This window comes from Falco cherrug, chromosome 4 (genome assembly GCF_023634085.1).
Source record: "Falco cherrug isolate bFalChe1 chromosome 4, bFalChe1.pri, whole genome shotgun sequence".
Classification (NCBI taxonomy): Eukaryota; Metazoa; Chordata; class Aves; order Falconiformes; family Falconidae; genus Falco; species Falco cherrug.
The window spans coordinates 38,740,076-38,759,278 of NC_073700.1; the positions used below are offsets into that span (position 1 = coordinate 38,740,076).

Consider the following 19,203-nt stretch of genomic DNA (forward strand, 5'->3'; position numbering starts at 1 on the left):
GCAAGTGCTTAGATTTAATAGGATTATAATACCCTGTTTCCTTTCTCACTTTCCTGCCTTTTCAGAGGATGCTGCAAGATAGTAACCAGAGGAATCAAATTAATGCAGTTTCTGTGCGATAACCTTAAGACTTCTCAGTTTTTCTCTGATAGGCCAATTTTCCCCCTAGGAGAACTTGTTTGCAGCGTTCTCCTTCTATTTCCTTGCAAAGAGAGTCAAGGGAGTCCTTCCAGCCATCCACTTCCTATTGTCAAAATTTTTATAATCAGCTTGCACTTCTGAGTGGCTAAAGAAATACCAAAGCCTTTGGCACTCTTACTATAGTGTGGACTTTGCAAGGACTTCTTATGCTAGATTATTCTGGTTCCTCTCCCTTCTTCAGAGGGCCTGCTGAATCATATGGTGAAAAACCTGAAAAAAAAACCCAAACAAACCAAAAAGAGTTTGCAGATACGTTTTGTGTGAGTATTTATTTAGTTTTTAATCCACCTTTCAAGTATCTTCAGTGTTACTGTTTTAATCTTGATCTAATTTATATGAAAAAAATGACAGGGAGAATAAAAGTCACCCCTTAACACGTTTCACTCTGTAGTTTGGAAGTGGCTGTAAGGATTGTAGGAAGAAAGTCATTCCTTGGGGGAAAAAAAACCAACAACTTGGAAGTGGAGTCAGTTGACAAACACTTTTCTAGATCATACTAGACTAAAGAAAAATCCCTTTTTTGTCTGTCTGCAGAGTGCTCAGGCAAGGAGTATATGCCAGTTCTTCCTAGCGTCAGTGGAGGGAAGTGATGGTTAGCCTCTGGACACCTCCCCTTTCTCATCTTTGGTTTGCCCCTTCGGTTTTAGTTGCCCAGCTCATCCTAAACACCGTCTCTCCTCCAGGCACACCAGGTGACCCTCTCCCAGTAAGAAAGCTGACCTTCCACCCGTTGACTTTTGCCTTTGTAACACTGATGCTTTCACTGTCCAACCACCAGCTTCACCAAGAAGTTGGCCCCAGGTTGGGTTTTTCACAGAAGTTAGTGAAGAGCAAACCCTCGATGCCTTTTCTTGACTTCCTGGCTACTCTTCCATAATTCCCACCAAGCAGGGGTTCTTGGCGGCTCATTAAGCTACGTGCGTGCTGGGAGTCCGTGTGGAGCTAGGGCAGCATAACTAGATGTTGGTTCATGGCAGAGATTTTTAAAATAGGTAATATAATACATTTGTAGTACCAAAATCTTCGTAGAAAGGCAGGCAGCCAAGCCAAAGCATGGAAAAATATCGTAGTGGTTGGCATTCCCTGAGCGATCATTTGACCAGACCGCTGTGCATCCATGACAAAGGCGTTTTGTCGCAGAAGAAAATCAGGTTTGGTGCCATAATTTTAACTTCTAATTCCTTATTCAAAACCCAAAACTCTAGAACGAATTATACGTGTGATTACTAAATCAGCTTGTGCATAAGCTCTTCATTAAGACTTTGTGCAGAAAACCAGACACAAACCCAGGGATTTTCCCTGCGTTTCAACTTTATTAAGGGAGTGGGAAAGGCTGTTCCTGAGCAGAGAGATGGAGGCTTTGGTTTTTTATCAGTTCATTGCATCAGCTTTTGCTGGCTACTAAAGGGGTGGTATGAATATTAAAGAAATGTTATCTTAAGAAACTTTGCTAATGATAGCATATTTCACCTGCAATGACTGTTAATGGACAAAGTACAAAAATCACAGAATATGTTGTTATTTCACCTTTTAAAAATAAACACTTAAAGTAATAGAGCTGTTGAACTGCAGATCTGAAAAAGTGATTTATAGAGTTGATCATGAACAAAAATAATATAGGTTGAATTAGTGAGACCCATAACTTTTTGTTTGTTAAAAATAACTTTTTTGTTTCTCTCTTATCATTAGTATGGATAATATTTTTTTATCACAGTGGTAATTGCAGCTTTATATGCATCACAGGCAAATCCGTTCTGCAGATTTCTTTACTTCTTTTTCCAAAAGTAACTAATCCTGGGAGTTGTAATACTTGGTTGTGGTAGAGAAATTGCAATGCAGGTAAACACAAAAATTGCTTGAACTACTTATTATTTTCTGTAATGTTATTTTTTAAAAATAGGCTCTATATTTGTGTGGGGTTTGGGTTGGGAGGGGTGTTGGGGTTTGTTTTTTAGTTTGGTTGGGTTTTTTTAATCTTTGTATTGTGTGATCAGATAAGTTGAAGGCATAACTGCATTTTAGAGTTCTGAAATTGCTTTCCCGTATTTCCAAGGTAAGATTGGATTGTTTAACAATTACTTGTTGCAGGCAACATCTTGGCTGCATTATCAACAGTTAACCTTTAGAGGTGTTTGCATCTCTGTCTGACTGGTTGCTTCATCCAGGCAAAAAGTGCAGATAAGTCACGTTCAAACAAAGTTTGTCTGAAGCTGATCAAGCGTGCAATGCAATTATTGGTCCTGCAGTCTACATAATAGAAAAGTTTAAAATGCCAACTGAAATTCTGGCAGGATGCTTTGTTTATTGCTTTAACTTTCTTTCTGAAATCAATGCTTTTTTGTTTCAGCTCCATGGAAACTTTTCATCTAGATTTGGCACAGAACTTTAGGTAAGCTTTATATAAAATTACCATCTTTATGTTAGAGATTGAAACATTTTCAGTCAATTATATGTAGCAAAATTTGCATCCACACTAACACACTTGGGAACTCAACAAATTGCTTCAGCAAGTTGTGTTTAAGCTCCTTGTGTACGTAATTTCCTTTACAGAGGACTTGGGTATGACCAAAAATCATCAGAGAGCTGATGCTGCAGCCACTGAGTCGTGTAATGTATTTTCTTTTTAAATTTGATTTCTAGGAAATAGAATGCTGGAGGAGCTATATGAAACAGCATCTATTTTTCTAGTAGTAGCAGTTTTTAAAGCATTATCTGTACATTATGAGCTATTTATTTGATTTCCTTGGTTGATTTGCACCATTCAGGAATATTCTGAGTTGAATGCTGTCCACAGCTGGCCAGGTGAGAATTTTCTGTGGTAGAGGAGCTTCAGCTGAAAAAGCTGGCTGTGCAGCCAGCTGCCTTCACCGGGATGGAGACACGCTGGCGATGACAGCCTGGGCGCTGTCTGCCACCCTGAGCTCGCTTCAGCGGAATAGCGAGTCATAGCATTGAGAGCAAGTGAAATTTTATCCCCCAGACTTTTAAACAACCAAACAAAAATCTTTTCCTGGATTATTATTAATAGCCCCTTATAAATAAACATCTTAAAGATTCACTCTGATTATTTTAGTGTTGTGTTTCTTACGGTTTTATTGCAAGTTTTGCAATACCATTTTAAAAGTAATTTTATTGGTCTTTGGTATTAGAAAAGTATGTGTTTACTAGTTACAGATTTGGGGGCAATAATGGGGCAGTGTTGCACTTGATTGAGCTAATAACCCTGGGAATATGTGACTCAGTAATTCATCTAAACAAATGTGTATTCAGGAGCACGTTGCTTTTACTGAGAGTATGTATTAGAACAAAATTACAAATTACTTTTTAAAAAATGTCATCTACATGAATGCTGTTCATTCAGAAAAACGTGGTTTTTAAGCACAGAGAGATAGTAACTCTGCTTTCTAAGTATATGTTAGATACTTATTCACCAAGAAGTTAGCACTTACCACCACGTTGGGGGTTTTTTTGGGGTTTGGTTGTTTTGTGGTTTGTTCGGTTGGTTTGTTTTTTTCACATGGGTTTTCCTTTTTGTGTTGTTTTGATTCATGAAAGATAACTTCATTTTCATAACAGAAATCCGGTTTGCTAAATCCAGGATGGAAAATTAAAGCCAAAAGCATAGAGGTGGCTTGATTTTTGGGTAAACTAGAGCACTGAAGGAAATTTGCTGAAAAGGCAGTGAACAAAATATTAAAGCATGGTGATCACTGGAAGTAATGTCTTAGGATTAGCCTGAGCTTGGATCCTTACCGATTTATTAGTTTGTGAAATCGCCGAATCTCTTGTGCTGCTCGGAATGACAAATGCCTTGCCCAGCACTGACAACAGCTTAGCAGGCTCCTGACCAGCTGCTAATCACTAATAAATAATTCATTCTGCCTTAAATAATTGACAGCCCAGCCTTCCACTCAGAGACTTTTCTACATCATCATTTATTAGAAATCTGTCAAAAAATTAGCTATCAAGCACTGTTTGCATGCAAAGATTTTTCTTCCATAAACATAGCATATAACTTTTAACTCATGACAAGCGAAGGTAAGAGTGGGTAAGAAACCAAACCATGCAGACATTGTTATTGCAAAAGGGCATGGAGCGCGCTCTGCCCGCTTTGCAAATCCTGCCTTGCGAGTTAAATGCTAAATAAGGCAGTGATCGAAATACCTCGCTCATAAAACATTTCTAAACTTCATTTTTAACTTTTAATGATGAGGTGTACTAGATTTGTGTATGTCGCTCCTTCAGCTGGGGAAAAAATGCATGGATCTTGTGCATGAGTTAATGCTGCGTAGCGCTGCCCTTGCTGCGTGTCGTCAGCGGTTCCGTCAGGTTACTTGGTCACTGTCCCTGTTTGAATGCTGGAATTGGATCAGTCCAGCTTGATCTTTGTTAACAGTCCAGCCTCCACTGATCTGAAGCTGCCGAAACTTGAACACCGTTCTTCTAAGTGTTGGATATGGATATTAAAAGGGAGAATTATGAGTTAATCCTATTCTGTTTCTACCATTAATTTGCAACAGAATTTGGCTTCTCTTTTCAGGGTTCTTTTCAGGTATGTTATCGTGTACCACATTTCTAGAGTTCTGTGCAAACAGAATTTCCCCTTTTTCCTGGTGATGGACTAACAAAAAGTTGAAGCTCCCTTACCCTAACAAACTTTTTGGCTGTTTCTTTCTCAATTAAATAAATAAGGTTCCTTGCTTACCCCAATCAGTGCAAAAGCTTTACCTGTCTTCTAAGAGGGCCAGACAAACTTATTTGTTTTGCATGCCTTTAATGAGGTTATTTCCTTTTCTTGATCAAGAATTGAGATAGTTATTAATGTTGCATGAGAAGAGAGACACTGGTAATGAAGTCTTAGCACCGAGTTCGTCTCTGGACTGTCCACGCTATGCTCAGTAAGTCAAAATATGGAATTTGCCTTGTTTTCCAGACAGACCAGCTCTTCATCCAGAAAGAGACGTGACCATGAACTTTGTCTTTTAAGCAGGAAATATTTCTCATTTTTGTTCATGTCTTACCCCAGAGCAGGTAGGGTGTATCATCTTCCAGCCTGACTGCTCGAGGAGGAGCAGTGGGGGGCCACTTGAGGTGGAATGCTAAAATCACTTGGTGGCAGAGGGGGTTTATATGCACCCACTGTACGTTCTTCATCGAAAGCTGCGGTTTGATTCCCCTTTTCCACGCTGTTCCGCCATTGCATTCTTAAAAGATTTAGCAGGCATGCATCCTCTTTAAATATAGCAAGATATCCAAATCCAAGCATAGGTTACTGGCTCAGAAGCAAAATGGCTTTCCAGAAATCTTTATAAGTGGAAAGCCATTATCTTTTATGATTTGTGATCAAGCCAAAGGAGATTCTATCTCTGGAGCTCTCACTCGTTCCATATTCAACACACAGCCTGGATTAAGATGCCAAGTTAATAGTTAGGCATCTGTGCCAGGAAGCACTTCACCAGTTTGAGTTAAAGGAACATTGTCAGCTGAAGATTTCAATTTGAATGATTTTAAAAATCAGTTTTCTGCTGCAGCACCTCATAAAAAGTAGACCTTAAAAAGATATGGGTGTGTGTGAACCTTTCTGTTGGGGGGGGGGGGGGCGGGGGGCAGGCATTCTTCTTTTCATTCTAAAGGGTAGCTTCAGGTCATCTGCTAACTGACTGTCTAAGATGATTTATGGTCCTGTAGGTCCTCTAACCTGGTCGCCGCAGCATCCAGAAATTTGATTTCCAAATGAGTAAGATGTAATTGCTCCCTCCTTCAGGCTGGCATCGTGGCTTTTTGTACTAATGCTCATAGCAGTCACATCATGATCAAAAACGCCTGCTCTGGAAAAGATACTGCATCTTCTTTTTTTGAGATACTAACCCATTACCTTATTAATGAAATCAGGTCAGCTTGCAAGTGAGTCACTCGTTTCACATGCAGATCTCTAAGGTTGTACGCCCACGTGGGAAACAAGGTCAGGCCAGCACTTGAGGATATGATTGAGAGCTCGCAGATGCCAGTACTTCAGGGTGGTGAATGGAAGGCAGCAGTTTCTGCTTAAAAGGCATATTTTGCGTTCAACATGAGCTATTTTCTGTCACGTAGAATTTGTGGGGCTTGCCTCATTCATTTAAGAGGAATTAAAGTACTTTGAGGAGTATTTTGTACAATAAACTTTAAATAAAAAGCCTTTAATAACTTAAATAAATCCCTGTGGCAGGGACGTTTGATGTTAGAGCAGATTACCTGGATCAAACTCGTACTCTCAAAGGATAACATGTCATTGCTCAGATCTAGCAGATCTCTTCCCATAAGATACAGACAATAATGAACTATTCTGAGAAGAACCTGAATCGTACTCCTTAACTGAGAGTCATTCCTCATCTTCTCCAGCCTTACTTGTTTTCTAAGATCTTTTCTCTTCCTTATCCTCCCTCTGGTTTGTTTTATAAGCCTATCAAATGGGGAGGATATTTTGCCACCTGCAAAACAGGAGCAAGGATTGTATTTCAGGGTTGTTACCATGCTAGTCGTTAGTAACTTGGGCCTTTCTCTTAGCCTCTGACTTGCCTTTCTGGGGAGAAAATGGCATAGGTTCATAACAGAGGTTCTGTTGAGAAAAGTAGTTGTAAGGGCGAAAAGAAGGAGTCTTAGTACAGCAATGCACCAGCAATTACAGGAACCTGATAGCAGGAAGCTATTCTGTGAGTTGGGAGTAATCTCCTCCTTTCACTCCTCCCTCGTGTTTTTTTCTTAATATCAAACCAATAAAATGAATATACCTTCACTTCTCTGGGAGAAGTATATTTATGGCTGAAAACAAAAGGAGTAATTTCCAGCATAATGTGTGGGCTTATCTTTAATCTGAAATTCAACCTGTAAGCTCTCTAATTGTAAATATTTTACTTACTGGAAACTTTTTCTCCTATAGGCTTACTCTGATAAAAGCTAATAGATACAAACAAAGGCCATAGCATGTACAAATGTTTTCAGAGATTGTGCACATTCATCTGTTTCACAACTGTGCTTTGGTTTTGCTTCATCATGCTTTCATGCTTTTCTGTCGATCAGATATTTGAGGATGAACATTTAGAAAAAGAAGCTGGGTCTGTAATATAGCTCAGTTGCTGAAATGTCTGATTCAGTTTTAGGAGTGGAAGCATATCCCCCGTGGAGGTAAAGAAACAAGCTGAACTTAGAAACGTTTTCACATGTTACAGAAACAGCCTTCTTTTCTTTAGCTGTTGCTACAGTTGCACTTTGAGTTTTAATCTCCTACCTTCATGAGAGAAATACAGAGGAGACACCAAGATAGGGGTTGCCTTTTGTTTTTTGCAAGGAGAAAGGTTGGTAGGATGCTTTCCCTTATCAAACCATCTCTTAACTTGATCCATTTCAGCATTATCAAATCTTCAGCTTTGGCATGATTTTATAGAAAAAATTGCAGTTAAGCGACTCCAGAAATCACTGCATGTCAATCTGTCTGGGTTTAGACTTAGTTTTTAGGATTGCATAGGTGGTGTCTTCTCAGATTAAATTTGTGCCTTTCCATCTCTTTGGAAAGTTGAGATCATAGCCTGCAGATGTCTTCTCGTTATGGGCGGTTTGGCACTGGAAGCATGCTCCATCACTGCTTCGTAATCTGCACAGGCAGCAGACAAATTGTCGAAAGGATTTGAAATACTACTCTCAATCTGTGCGAGACATGAAATGTTTTTTCTTTTTTTTAATATTGGCACTTTGAGAAACTTCCTCTGCCATAAAAAGCTTCAGTGGTTTTAGTGTACAAAAGATGCCAACCCAGAGCTCCACATCCTTCACTTTCACGCAGTTCTCCATGAAGTGTCTTGCCCAGGGTTACCCTCTTCCAAAACCTTCACGTGTTAACGGTAAAGGCGCACTGCGAGGGTCACTGGTCTGCCAGGAGCAGACAAGGGAGAGGCGTTAGGAGTATAAAGCAGATGTTTCTGAATACTGGAGGTAATACAAAAAAAAGACAAATTCCACAAAATTTACACATGCCCCTGCCATGCAGAATAGATGTGCACACATATATCCACATACAGAGGCATTATTAAGCATTTTTATATACATATTTACATGTAGTGCTTTTAGTTATGTATTTATAGTGATAACTGTTTCCTTGGTGAAGTCCTTAAAATAGGACTATCGTAAAGGCTGGGCAATTTCTGTGTTGCTGAACCTGATGAAATCCCATTAAGGAGGTACTCGGTGAGTTTAAGAATGAATTTAATTCCCTAGCATGCTTAACAGCAGATAAATTTATCAAAGCAGATTTTATAATTCAATGTATAAGGTACACTTCTTTTTCCAGCAAAGGATTTCTAACTGTGCAGCAGAAATGGCAGTGCCCTAACTCTGTGGGTTTTAAACGCACCTTTCATGTTCTTCCCTTTCTTCTGCTTCCAGCTCCAGAAAGGGTCCATGCGGCAACAGCTCGGTGCCAAACGACACGAAGAGGCCAGCAGACCTGATCGGTCAGGAGGTGATTCTGGTTTCCTTCCTTCTGCTTCTCCTGGTGTGGTTTCTGAACCGAGAGTTTGAGGTTAGTTACCGTCTCCACTACCATGGAGATGTGGAGGCTGATCTTCATCGCACCAAAATTCAGAGCATGAGGGATCAGGCTGACTGGTTGCTGAGGAATATTATTCCGTACCATGTGGCTGAGCAGCTGAAGGTTTCCCAGAGCTATTCCAAAAACCATGACAGCGGCGGAGTGATCTTTGCAAGTATCGTGAACTTCAGTGAGTTCTATGAGGAGAACTACGAAGGAGGCAAAGAGTGCTACAGAGTCCTGAACGAACTGATCGGGGATTTTGACGAGCTGCTGAGCAAACCACATTACAGCAGCATTGAAAAAATCAAAACGATTGGGGCAACCTACATGGCCGCTTCAGGACTGAACACCTCGCAGTGTCAGGACAGCAACCATCCCCATGGACATCTGCAGACCCTTTTCGAATTTGCCAAAGAAATGATGCGCGTGGTGGATGACTTCAACAACAACATGCTGTGGTTTAATTTTAAACTTCGGATTGGCTTTAACCATGGCCCCCTCACCGCTGGGGTCATCGGCACCACTAAGTTGTTGTACGACATTTGGGGTGACACTGTGAACATTGCTAGCAGGATGGACACCACTGGCGTCGAGTGTCGCATACAGGTGAGTGAGGAGAGCTACCGCATCCTAAACAAGATGGGGTATGACTTTGACTATAGGGGGACAGTCAATGTGAAGGGGAAAGGTCAGATGAAGACCTACCTTTACCCAAAGTGCATGGACAATGGGATCGTGCCACATCACCAGTTGTCTATATCTCCAGACATTCGGGTTCAAGTGGATGGCAGCATTGGGCGATCTCCGACAGATGAGATTGCCAACCTGGTGCCTTCTGTACAGAATTCTGATAAGGTAGCCCACGGCACAGATAACTCGGAAGCTGAGGACATCCTTCCTTCCGCCAAGAAGCTCCAGAAAGATGCGGTGAAAGCAGAGGAGAGGTGCAGGTTTGGCAAAACTGTGGAGAAGACTGACTGTGAGGAAGCGGGAACTGAGGAGGTCAATGAACTGACAAAGCTAAATATCTCTAAGAGTGTATGATGCACTGTCAGAGTTGCATGAAGTGCTCTGTCAATAGAAACACAAAGACATTTGCAATTGGCAGTTTTCTTTTTCAAGAGAGACCTTCTCAACACCTGGGTTGTACGTTTGTTTTCATTTCAGCGCCTGGTGCTGTGTGGATCACAGCTCCTCAGGGCTTGTTTTCATCCATCTCTCTCCTCCATGCCCCAAATCACATCCCAAGCTCCCCAGCTCCCTGTGCAACCATCTTACAGCTGAGTAGAGGATATTAAGTGCCTTCAGATATACTCCATTGGACTCCCTGTCAAGGTACAGAGGCCCCAAGTGAAATCATAGCTTTGGGTATTTATCTAATTTTAAGAAAAGAAAAGCTGTGGTTATATCATTTTTATTGTTGTTTCTCACAAAACACTTTTTTTGGCTAATGCAACTCCTTGGGTTTTTTATATCTCTCTGAACAATGTTTTACTGTTATCAGACCTTTTGTATGTAAACACACAGACAAATGTGCATGTATCTACCATATGAGACTGACATAAAGTGCCAGTAACGTACCACGAGAGAATGTCTTGGCAAGGGGGTGACACGATTTGACTCTGTGTTGGGCTGGAGGAGTTCTGCAGTGGCTCAACATTTAGTTAGAGTAGGCTGAACAACTGCTGTAGTTTTATTCTCCTTTACCAATGCTTTCTTCAACCTTAATGTGCCATTGTGTGCTTTGGATACACTTCTTTTCCATATAGCCAATGAGTTACTGATATGTGGGAATGGAATAAGGGTTCGGACATCACCAGCTCTCAGGACAGGTTTCCAGAAGCAGACGAGCGACCACGAGAGTGTTAAAATTCAGGTCTTACAAGTCTAAAGCAGTTTCATGTTACTCCGAACGCTAGCTGAATTTGCGAAGGTAGGTGAAGTTGGTATTTCTAAGCTGGTCTGATTTGAGAGAGAGAGAGAGAGAAGCGAAATAAATGTTTTGGGAATGCCTTTATTTATTTATTTATTTTATTCCTGGTTTTATTTTGTTTGGGGGGTTTTGTGTGCGGAAGGGATCAGGAGAGACGAATTGTTAATTGTTTTAATACAAATAATAAGATGGTGTTTCAGCCTCTTTGAACTACCAACCACTGTGAGGATGTTACCTAGGCAATATTTGTTTCAAAGCTGGTGAAACTTCCGAAGCCACCAAACACAGTTGAGTATCCCAGCTTCCCTCTGTACTGAATCAATGGTGCTGCACAATATTTTTCAGGATTTTTCCCCCCTACACTGTGCTTTTGCAGCAGGGAATAGAACAGCATGCTCCCTGTGTGCCACTGAAAGCAGGAACAGGGAAAACAGTCCTTTCTAGTGAGCTGAGAAGCACAATAATTTCCCGGTCCTGCAGATGACTCTGCAGGTCCCTGGGACCGGAGCCCTGCCGGGAGAGCAGGAACCTGCTTGCACAGAGGGAACTGCAGGACGGGGGCCTTAGGCGATACCAGTTTGCCCTCTGCATGCTTCCATCACCTCCTTCACTTAGATTTGATGCCCCCCTTTGCATAATATTGATTATTCAATTATTCCAGTCCAGCTAACACTTCGTGACACCAAATAAAGTGAAAGAATTTTTATGCCCAAAATAAGTTCATTAGCTGGGGGAGAGCTGGTGAAATGCAGTGCTGTGCTGTCTGCGTATTGGTGTGGGTTTGAATTCTTTCTTTCCACCTGAACTCAAGGCAGAATATATTGATACTTCTTTTTCATCCCTATGTGATTTTTGGAGTTTGATAACAAATATATACGTTGTGAAGTTCCTATTCAGCTGTTCAAGATCCGTCTACACTCCACGGTCAGCATGGAGCCCTTGAAGCCTTTGTCAAGTGCAAATCTGTGAGATTTCTGGATCTCGGTTAGTTAAACAAGACTCTGCACTCTGTTCTCACAAAAGCTGCTGTTTATGCATGTCTAAATTGTGTTTGATAGGAAAGCTATTAAAAATTAATCTTACTTGCTCGATCTGCCAGCACACAAAAACCCCAGGGGATGCTCATCCCCGTACCCTTCTGCCGCAGGTGCTGTAGCCTGTTTGGGGGCTGTTCCTGGCTAGCAACAATAGAAGGTTTTTATTAGTGTGCAGTTTGACAGCAGCTTTCCTTCTCCACAGATTAAAACTAGACCCCCTTCTGCCCCCCTGCCCGTAGTGGGTTGCACGTCCAACTTTCAGGTAGTATAATTCTGCAAATACCTCTTGCATCTGAAGAATGTATTCTTGAAACCATTCGTAGGGTTCTCGTTTCAGTTAAGTATGTGTCAGTATTCCTTTTCTTACAATAGAGGATTTAAGGTGGTCCAGAATTGTTTACATGCCTTCTAGTGTTATATTAGTGTCTCAAAGTGGTTCTCCCTCTCACTTCTTTCTCCCGATGTTATAGACAACTCAATCCAGCATTTCTGTCTCATTGATCAGCTGTTTGCAATGGCAGAGTTGCAGTCAAGACGCGCCGGCTTCTCTCTCACGTGAGACGCTGCACAATAACTAAACCTCCACCAACAGCCCTGCATCCAGTGAGAGGTTTGCACCCTGTGGTTAAACCTGGGAGGGGAAGGTGCTGGAGTAGGGCCCCAGACCCAGCGCGCCTTCCTTCTCATTATTCAAGCAATGCACTGCAGAATACAAAAGCCTCATCCTCCAGCCTATAAAGTAAATAACGCTCCCATGCTGTCGCGGTACGGTGCTGTGGGAGCACTGTTGGTTTTATGATAACATTAGAATACCAAAAAAAAAAAAAAAAAAAAAAAAACCCAACAAAAAAACAGGGCCTCTTTTTTGCTGGCACTAAGCAAATGAAATGACTGAGGACAGAAGTATTAGTGGACTCTGAAATCAAGGGCTGTTGTCTGCTCTGGGAATTGCCGGCGATGTTCCTCTGCCTTAACTCTGAAGCTGGGAAAAAGAGTCATGAACAGTTGAGTAAGTAGTGGTACCCCTGTTTGCTTATTGCCTCCGGGACAGCAGCAAGCGTTCAGCAGCTGGGACTGCAGGTCTCCTTTTGGAGGTTTTAAATCTTTTCTTTAACGCAGCGTAGTAACGAAATGAAGAAGCTAAGCTCTCAGCCTGTGCTCTGGAGAGTGAGATTTTCCCAGGTACAAGAGGAAGGAGAGACCTGTTTTCTGTTGTAAAACAGTGGGAGCTCAACCTTTACACCTTCCCTTTACACCTTTGAAAAGATGTCCCAATACTTGCAAAAATTACTCCGGAGGCGTGTTTAATGGCGTTGTGCGGTTCTGCATTCCTCTCTGCAGCCGTGACACGTGTGCGGTTGTGGGAGGCCGTGATCAAAGTTCATTTCATCAGAATATCTTTTGTGCTTGTTCTGTTAGTGCCAGCACAGTTGGAACACGGTGTAAGAGCTGAGGAGCTGGCCAGGTACCTGGAAGTGTATTCTGCAAGAATAGTCAGCGCATTGCTGCGCTTCCTATTTTTAGGGTGTTTTAATGGTGGTGATTTAAAAATCATCCGGGGGGTAGGGAGGGTGGGAAGATTGCTGAATATTTTTGCTAGTCCCCTGTGGCCTTCTGCCATGGTTCACTTGCGAGAGCTGCTCTAGGGCATAGAGTAATGAGGAATATGCTGAATATTTTCTGCAGTGTGATCTTAATTTTCTGTGAACACACCAAAATGCTTATTTTTCTCCCAGTGACTTCTGTGAGACAGATTTCTCATTCAGAAACAAGTTATATGGCATTCCCGTCGACTGACTTAGGGCGTTTATGATTTTGAGAAGAACAGATTTGCCTATTGTGTCCCAGGATTTGGGGCCATTTGCTGGAGGTGACACGAGTGCTGTGAGCAGGGCGGGATGGTGCCACTGCCCGACTGCAGCTCCTGCTGTGTCCTAATACAGAGCGCAGGAGGGTTTCAACGTGACAAAATGAGGGGGGGGAGAGGATGGACTCCCAAGGGCTTTACAAAAAAATAAGTATTTGCATACTCTTACTTCAGGGCTAAAACACAGAAAGGAGGCGCCTGGAGCGAAAATGAAAGGAGCTATAAACCAAACACTGTACCCATGCTAGCTTTTAGCTAAAGAAGAGCTTATTCTTGATGAAAGAGCCAAGCTTTTAGAGTATCTAGCATTTTAAAATTGCTAAGTCTAACCTGTTTCTAAAACTTCAATTCTGAATACAGCAAAAAAAACATGTTGCCAGGGAGCAGTTAATAACTTCATGTCTTTATTTTGCAACTTCACAAGAGGCTGGGAGCACCTGAGGTTGGGTATAATGCGATCGGCTGTTTAACTGTGCAGCTTGTGTTGGGTTCTTTTGCCAAATTTAAAGACCGTGTCTGTTTTCTCCCTTCTTCCCTGCTGTGGTGGTGTTTGCTCGGTCTGGATGGGATGCGCGGGTGGTTCTTGCCTCCTTGTTCCTCACCTTTGCGAAACTGTGTCTTCCGCATTGCACAGCGGCGGCTGAGCTCTGCTGCTGCCAGGTCATGGCTTCAGATGTGGCTTTTGCTGCTGTTTGCCTCTGTTTCCTAATACAAAGGGCAAGAGCCCGTTTGCTTTGCTCTCTTGGTCCGTTTGTCCGGTCACGGCTGCAGCTTTCTCCCTGTGGTGGTGTTCAGCTGCTTGACAGAAAACACAGAAGAGCAGCAGGCACATCCCAACAGTTAAACTATGAATTCTGTGAAAAAACACATTCTTCATCACGCCAAAAGCGGGTAATAAAACTTTTTTCCCACTTTTCTAAGTGTGCAAAAGCAGAAGAGGGTAAGAAATAAAATCAAGTGTTTGCTGTCAGCTCTGGGATTTGCTGAAGCAGCATTAAGTCCTGTTTTAGTTATATTACAAAACTGCTAAAAACGCAATAATTATTTATTGACGTGACTTTCCCAATTGCTGAAAATGTCACAGATGTGGTGTGACTGTAAATGCAGAATGATTTTCATGTGGAAAGAAAAACAGCCAAGGTAGAGGTGCGGGGATCCCCCAGAGCTGCGGTGCTTCCATCTCGATGCCCAGGCAGCTGTGAAAACCCGCGTGGGGTCTCAGAGTAATCCTGAGCCTTGGCTAGCTGGGTGTGGAACATCGATTTCGGCAGGAAAGTCATTCATTCCAGTGGTTTTTTTCCTTTTGAGTTCTCTATACAGGCTGTAGCAGTCCTTGTTTTGATTTCTAGGGGAGCAGCATTTAAGGGGGGGAAACTGGCATTGCTGCTTGCGGTCGCTGAGGCTGTCCTCTGCAGGCAGTGCCGGCGGGACTCCGCAAGGGCCTGCAAAATCCTTGGAAATCGTAACCAACACAGAATTCCTGCAGACGCTGTAGCTGTCCAGGATCTAGTTTGGGCACTTCAGTGGTCTGAAGATTTTTTTTCAGTCGAGCTGTGGAACCTAGACAGTTTTCTGCTAAAATGTACCAAAAATGGGAAGGAGGCAGGCGAGCTGGAAGAGCGCGGTCTGCAGAAAGGCAGCACGGGCGGTGCGGGATGCAGCGTAATGATGGGGTTTGGCTGGCGCGGCAGATGGACACGGCATGGGGGATGCTCGGTACAGTAACACATGCTTCCAGGTCTGAAATCAGTGAGAAAAGAAGGTGAATGCGAAACAAGGCTGATCTTTAATTTCCAGGTGTGATGGCTTTGCTGGGCTGCTGTGGGGGAAGGTTTGTCGGTGTGGAGCAGAGCCCTGGCTTCCCAGCAGGCTGAGCAGTGCAGGTTTTCTGTGATCAGGGATCAGGATTCTGGGATCAGGGAGCCTTGAGGTAGGCTTGCTTGGTTGGTTGTTTTTTTTTAAATCTGCTTTAACGCCACCCTCTGAACTCTGTCCAGAGCGATGAGAAGGAGTGTCGTCACTGAAAATGGGGCACCAGGAGCTTACTGCATTTGTCAGAGTTCATTTGAAATCAAGCATCAGACTAAAGAGGTTCAAGTAGAAAATAAAATAGGGGTGAAATACATTTTGTCTTAACAGCAGCTCAGTTAGAGTGGTGCCATGGGGAGGAGTTTTGAGGTGCTTCATAGACACCGGGTAAAGCTCTGGTAGAAAAAACGAGTAACGCAAGTGTTCTGTATAAAACCTTTTTCAAGTCTTTATTGGCAAACTAAACCTGTCTTCAGCCCAGATAAGCAACGGGCTGTACAGTGTGTGCAGAAATAATTGCTCCTTGCCTTCGAGATCAATGTTAGCTTTTGAGAAAGAAGGTTTGTTTGGAAAAAATAGATCGGTAAAGATATTTAAAGCTTTTTTCCCCGGTCCCTTATTGTAGCTGCTAAACATTTGCTCACCTAACCAAGCCTCCCAGTCCAAGGCTGGAGAGGAGCAGGAGGCAGGCACGCGGTGTTTGCATGCACGCTGCTCCAGATACAATAGTTTTAACATCCTTTTTAGCAGCTGTTCCGCATGCATGTCTCCAAGTTGGAAATTGCTGTCGAGGAAGTAGTAGTTCATGTATTACACTTCTGGAGAGGCCCCGAGGCTGCTGTCAGCTCCTTGCATCTTAGCCTTTACGTGGCTCGTTCTGTTCTGCCCTTGTTTTCTGGCTCACTGCAACAACACGTTTTTTAATGTCCAGAAGTTGGAGCATTCTCTGAATCTGAAGAACTGCAGAGAAGGTCGTGGCTGGGAACAGTTACTAAAATTTTAAGTTTCAGCTCTAACCAGTGGTGCTTTAAGCAATCTGTCATCTGGCGATGCACCTCGCCCGCTGCAGGGCCAGTCAGAGCCCAGCGTCCCAGCGGGTGGCTGCTGCTTGCACGTCCCTGATTTGAGCATCGATTCTCAAATCCTCCTTCGGATGAGTCAAAACAAAGTGACTTTTTTGAGTTTTTCCTTCTTTTCCTCCCTTAGTCACTGATATCTTTGCTTGTTTCTGACTTAATGCATTGGCTGAATATTAGTTCGCACTTGAAAGGCTGTTTGTATCGATGCCTTGTTGAAAGATTTAAGCTCAGGGCAGGAAAAAATGCAGGTGTGGTACATCTGCGGGTGCATCCAGAGGGAAAATGCCTCTTTAGCATCTTTGAAACTTTTTGCCTTTATTTGAGTGAGACCAGGGCTTCATTTGTGGTTTATTTCTGATAATAGTTGTATAGCTCCCATCTTGCTATTGACCCTAGGAATTGTCTGAAGGAGGGGGTTTGCCATGGTGCAGTGCTCTGTTCTGCGTCGCTGCCTGAACTGGTGTTTGGCCAGTGTGCGGGTACCGGCACTGTCCCGCTGGCACCATCAGGCATTTCTCTTCACGGGCAGTAGCTCAGGAGTCCACAGTTGCCAGAGTAACCCTCTCCCCAGTTTAATTTCTTCTCGTTTTCAGAGACCATGTTGAGAGAGGGAGATAAATACAGAGACACATATATGCCAAGAGAGAGGCTTGTTATACCCTACTGCGAGTACAGCTTTAAACTTCCAAAGTAATAAACTCTTTAAAAGCCAAGAGCCTTAACAACTCCAAACATCTGCTGAGAGACAAAACACGGTTTCAGGTTTGCGCTGAGTATTTGGGAATTTCTTCTGCTCGATGGCAGGTGCCTCCTGTTTGCGAGGAGGCGGCGGCAGCAGCCAAAGATGAGAAGGACCTTGGCCACCCTCACCCAGTTACCCGGGAACAGGTAGACAGGCTCCCCCCTCGTGCTCTCAGGAACGTCACCGCGCTCCCCTAGAGCTGGTGTGATGGCTTTATATATTGTATCACTCTGAAAAGCTCCCTCTCCCCATGAAACAGTATTTTTAACTTAGTGTAAAACGTGATCTTTGCTGGCGGCAGGGGCTGGATTCCTCCTTTCCCTGCCCGCAGCGTCTTTTGCTCCTGTGGGACTGGGATGGAGAGGGCAGGGATGTAGATGACTGGCAAGCTGGGTGAGTTGGGAAGGAGCTGGACGTGCCCCTGGAGCTGAAGAGCTGCCGTGTCAGTCCCAGAGCAGTGCCTGGGCAGCGGCGGGCTGCTGAGCCGCCCGTGCAGCGGGCGAGGTGGCCGAGGTCTGGGGGGCTCTGCTCTGGGGACAGCGTCCCGCTGCCCTGCTCGGTGGGGCTGGCCCACGGTCAGCCCAGCGGCAGCCGGCTGCCTGGCTAAATAAGTCTTCCCTGCCGGCCTCTTGGTTTTGTTTCACGTTTTCAAGTGAGCAAATTTCAGCTGGTTATTGAACCCCCTGCGCTACAACCCGAGGCGCTGCCGTCTGACTGCTGGGGCTGGGGCTGCTGGGGTTGGGGTTGGGTGTCTCCAGCCCGGGTTCATACAGTGTTACGCCTACACGTGTGCCGGTGTAAGCAGCCACTGTGCACCCGGGGCTGCGGCACCCGATCACAAACACGCTGCGAGAAGTTATTTTTTTTATGGGAGAAGCTCAAGCCGGGGTCGGCTTTGGTTCCCAAGCGGCTGTCGGCTGGGCGGCGGCGCAGACCCGGGAGCCGGAGCAGGCTCCCAACCATCCCATGCTTTCGTTAGAAGCTGCCTCGACAGTATTACCCAAGACTTCAGCACTGCCTGTCCTGGCATAAGCACATACGGAGATGGTATAGAAAGCGTTAATTGAGAACGCGATCGAAACGTTAGTGAATCACGAGTTGAAACATGAATTGAGAACAGTTTCCAGTTAGAAAGAAAAAAAAAAGAAAAAACAAAAAGGCAAATGGAGGTATTTTGAAGTCCCCAGGTTAGCTGGAAATTGTTTCTTCATCATCTCTCTTTCCTTCCCCTTCCCAGCCCGGCAAAGCCTGCGCTCCCTCCCTGCTCCCCTCCCTTCTTGCCAAAAGAGAGAGACCCGGGCTGTTTACACGCCGCTGGGGGAAGCTGGCAGCTTCTGCTGGGGGCTTTGCTGGGGGACGGCGCTTCCTCGCAGCGGCTTCACTGTAAATATTCTGCCTATGCTTCGTTGACAAATCCGAAATGGAAAAAAGTTGTATCTGTGAAATATTAAGCTATATATGTATATAGATAAAACGCGTATTATCTCTGACTCGCTACTACGGCTCTGTAATCAATTGTATATTAAACTGTTTTACTGTATGGCAGATCATTTCACGCTATCTTAGATGTAGAAAAGCTGAGAAAGTAATTCACAATACACTATGTCAACTTAAAATTGGTTTGCTTTTTTATTTTTGCTCCAGCACGACTTCAGATGCACCCCTGTGCCATTTGCACATTGTCTTGAAGAATAATAGTTTGGAACAGAAATTTTTTCAGCCCTTTGTTTTGGATCTGGCTCTTTACAATGTTTCTTTGATAAATCACGAAACCACCGAGTTAATTTTTGATGAGGTGCATATTTGGAAGGCATGTTAAATGCGGAAGGAATTTGTCCCATAGACCCGCTGCACTCTCATGTGTTGGCTGGCGGTAAATGACCTTCGTGTTCCTGTGGCCAGCTGAGAAGATGACTCCTTCTGAATTTTTCATTTTAATACTGCTCTAAAGCTTTGGGAAGGTGGCAAC

At 43.6% G+C, this 19,203-nt stretch overlaps 1 protein-coding gene across 1 annotated transcript in view; it reads left to right on the top strand.

Annotated features, from left to right (window-relative positions):
* Positions 1-18,774, top strand: part of ADCY9 (adenylate cyclase 9) — a 102,292-nt gene extending 83,518 nt beyond the window's left edge. The window contains exons 8-10 of the mRNA XM_055706628.1: positions 355-461; positions 2,549-2,590; positions 8,620-18,774. Coding sequence (XP_055562603.1) covers positions 355-461; positions 2,549-2,590; positions 8,620-9,811 — 1,341 coding nt within the window. The 3' untranslated portion in view covers positions 9,812-18,774. The remainder of the gene's footprint in view (positions 1-354; positions 462-2,548; positions 2,591-8,619) is intronic.
* The last annotated feature ends 429 nt before the right edge of the window (positions 18,775-19,203 follow it).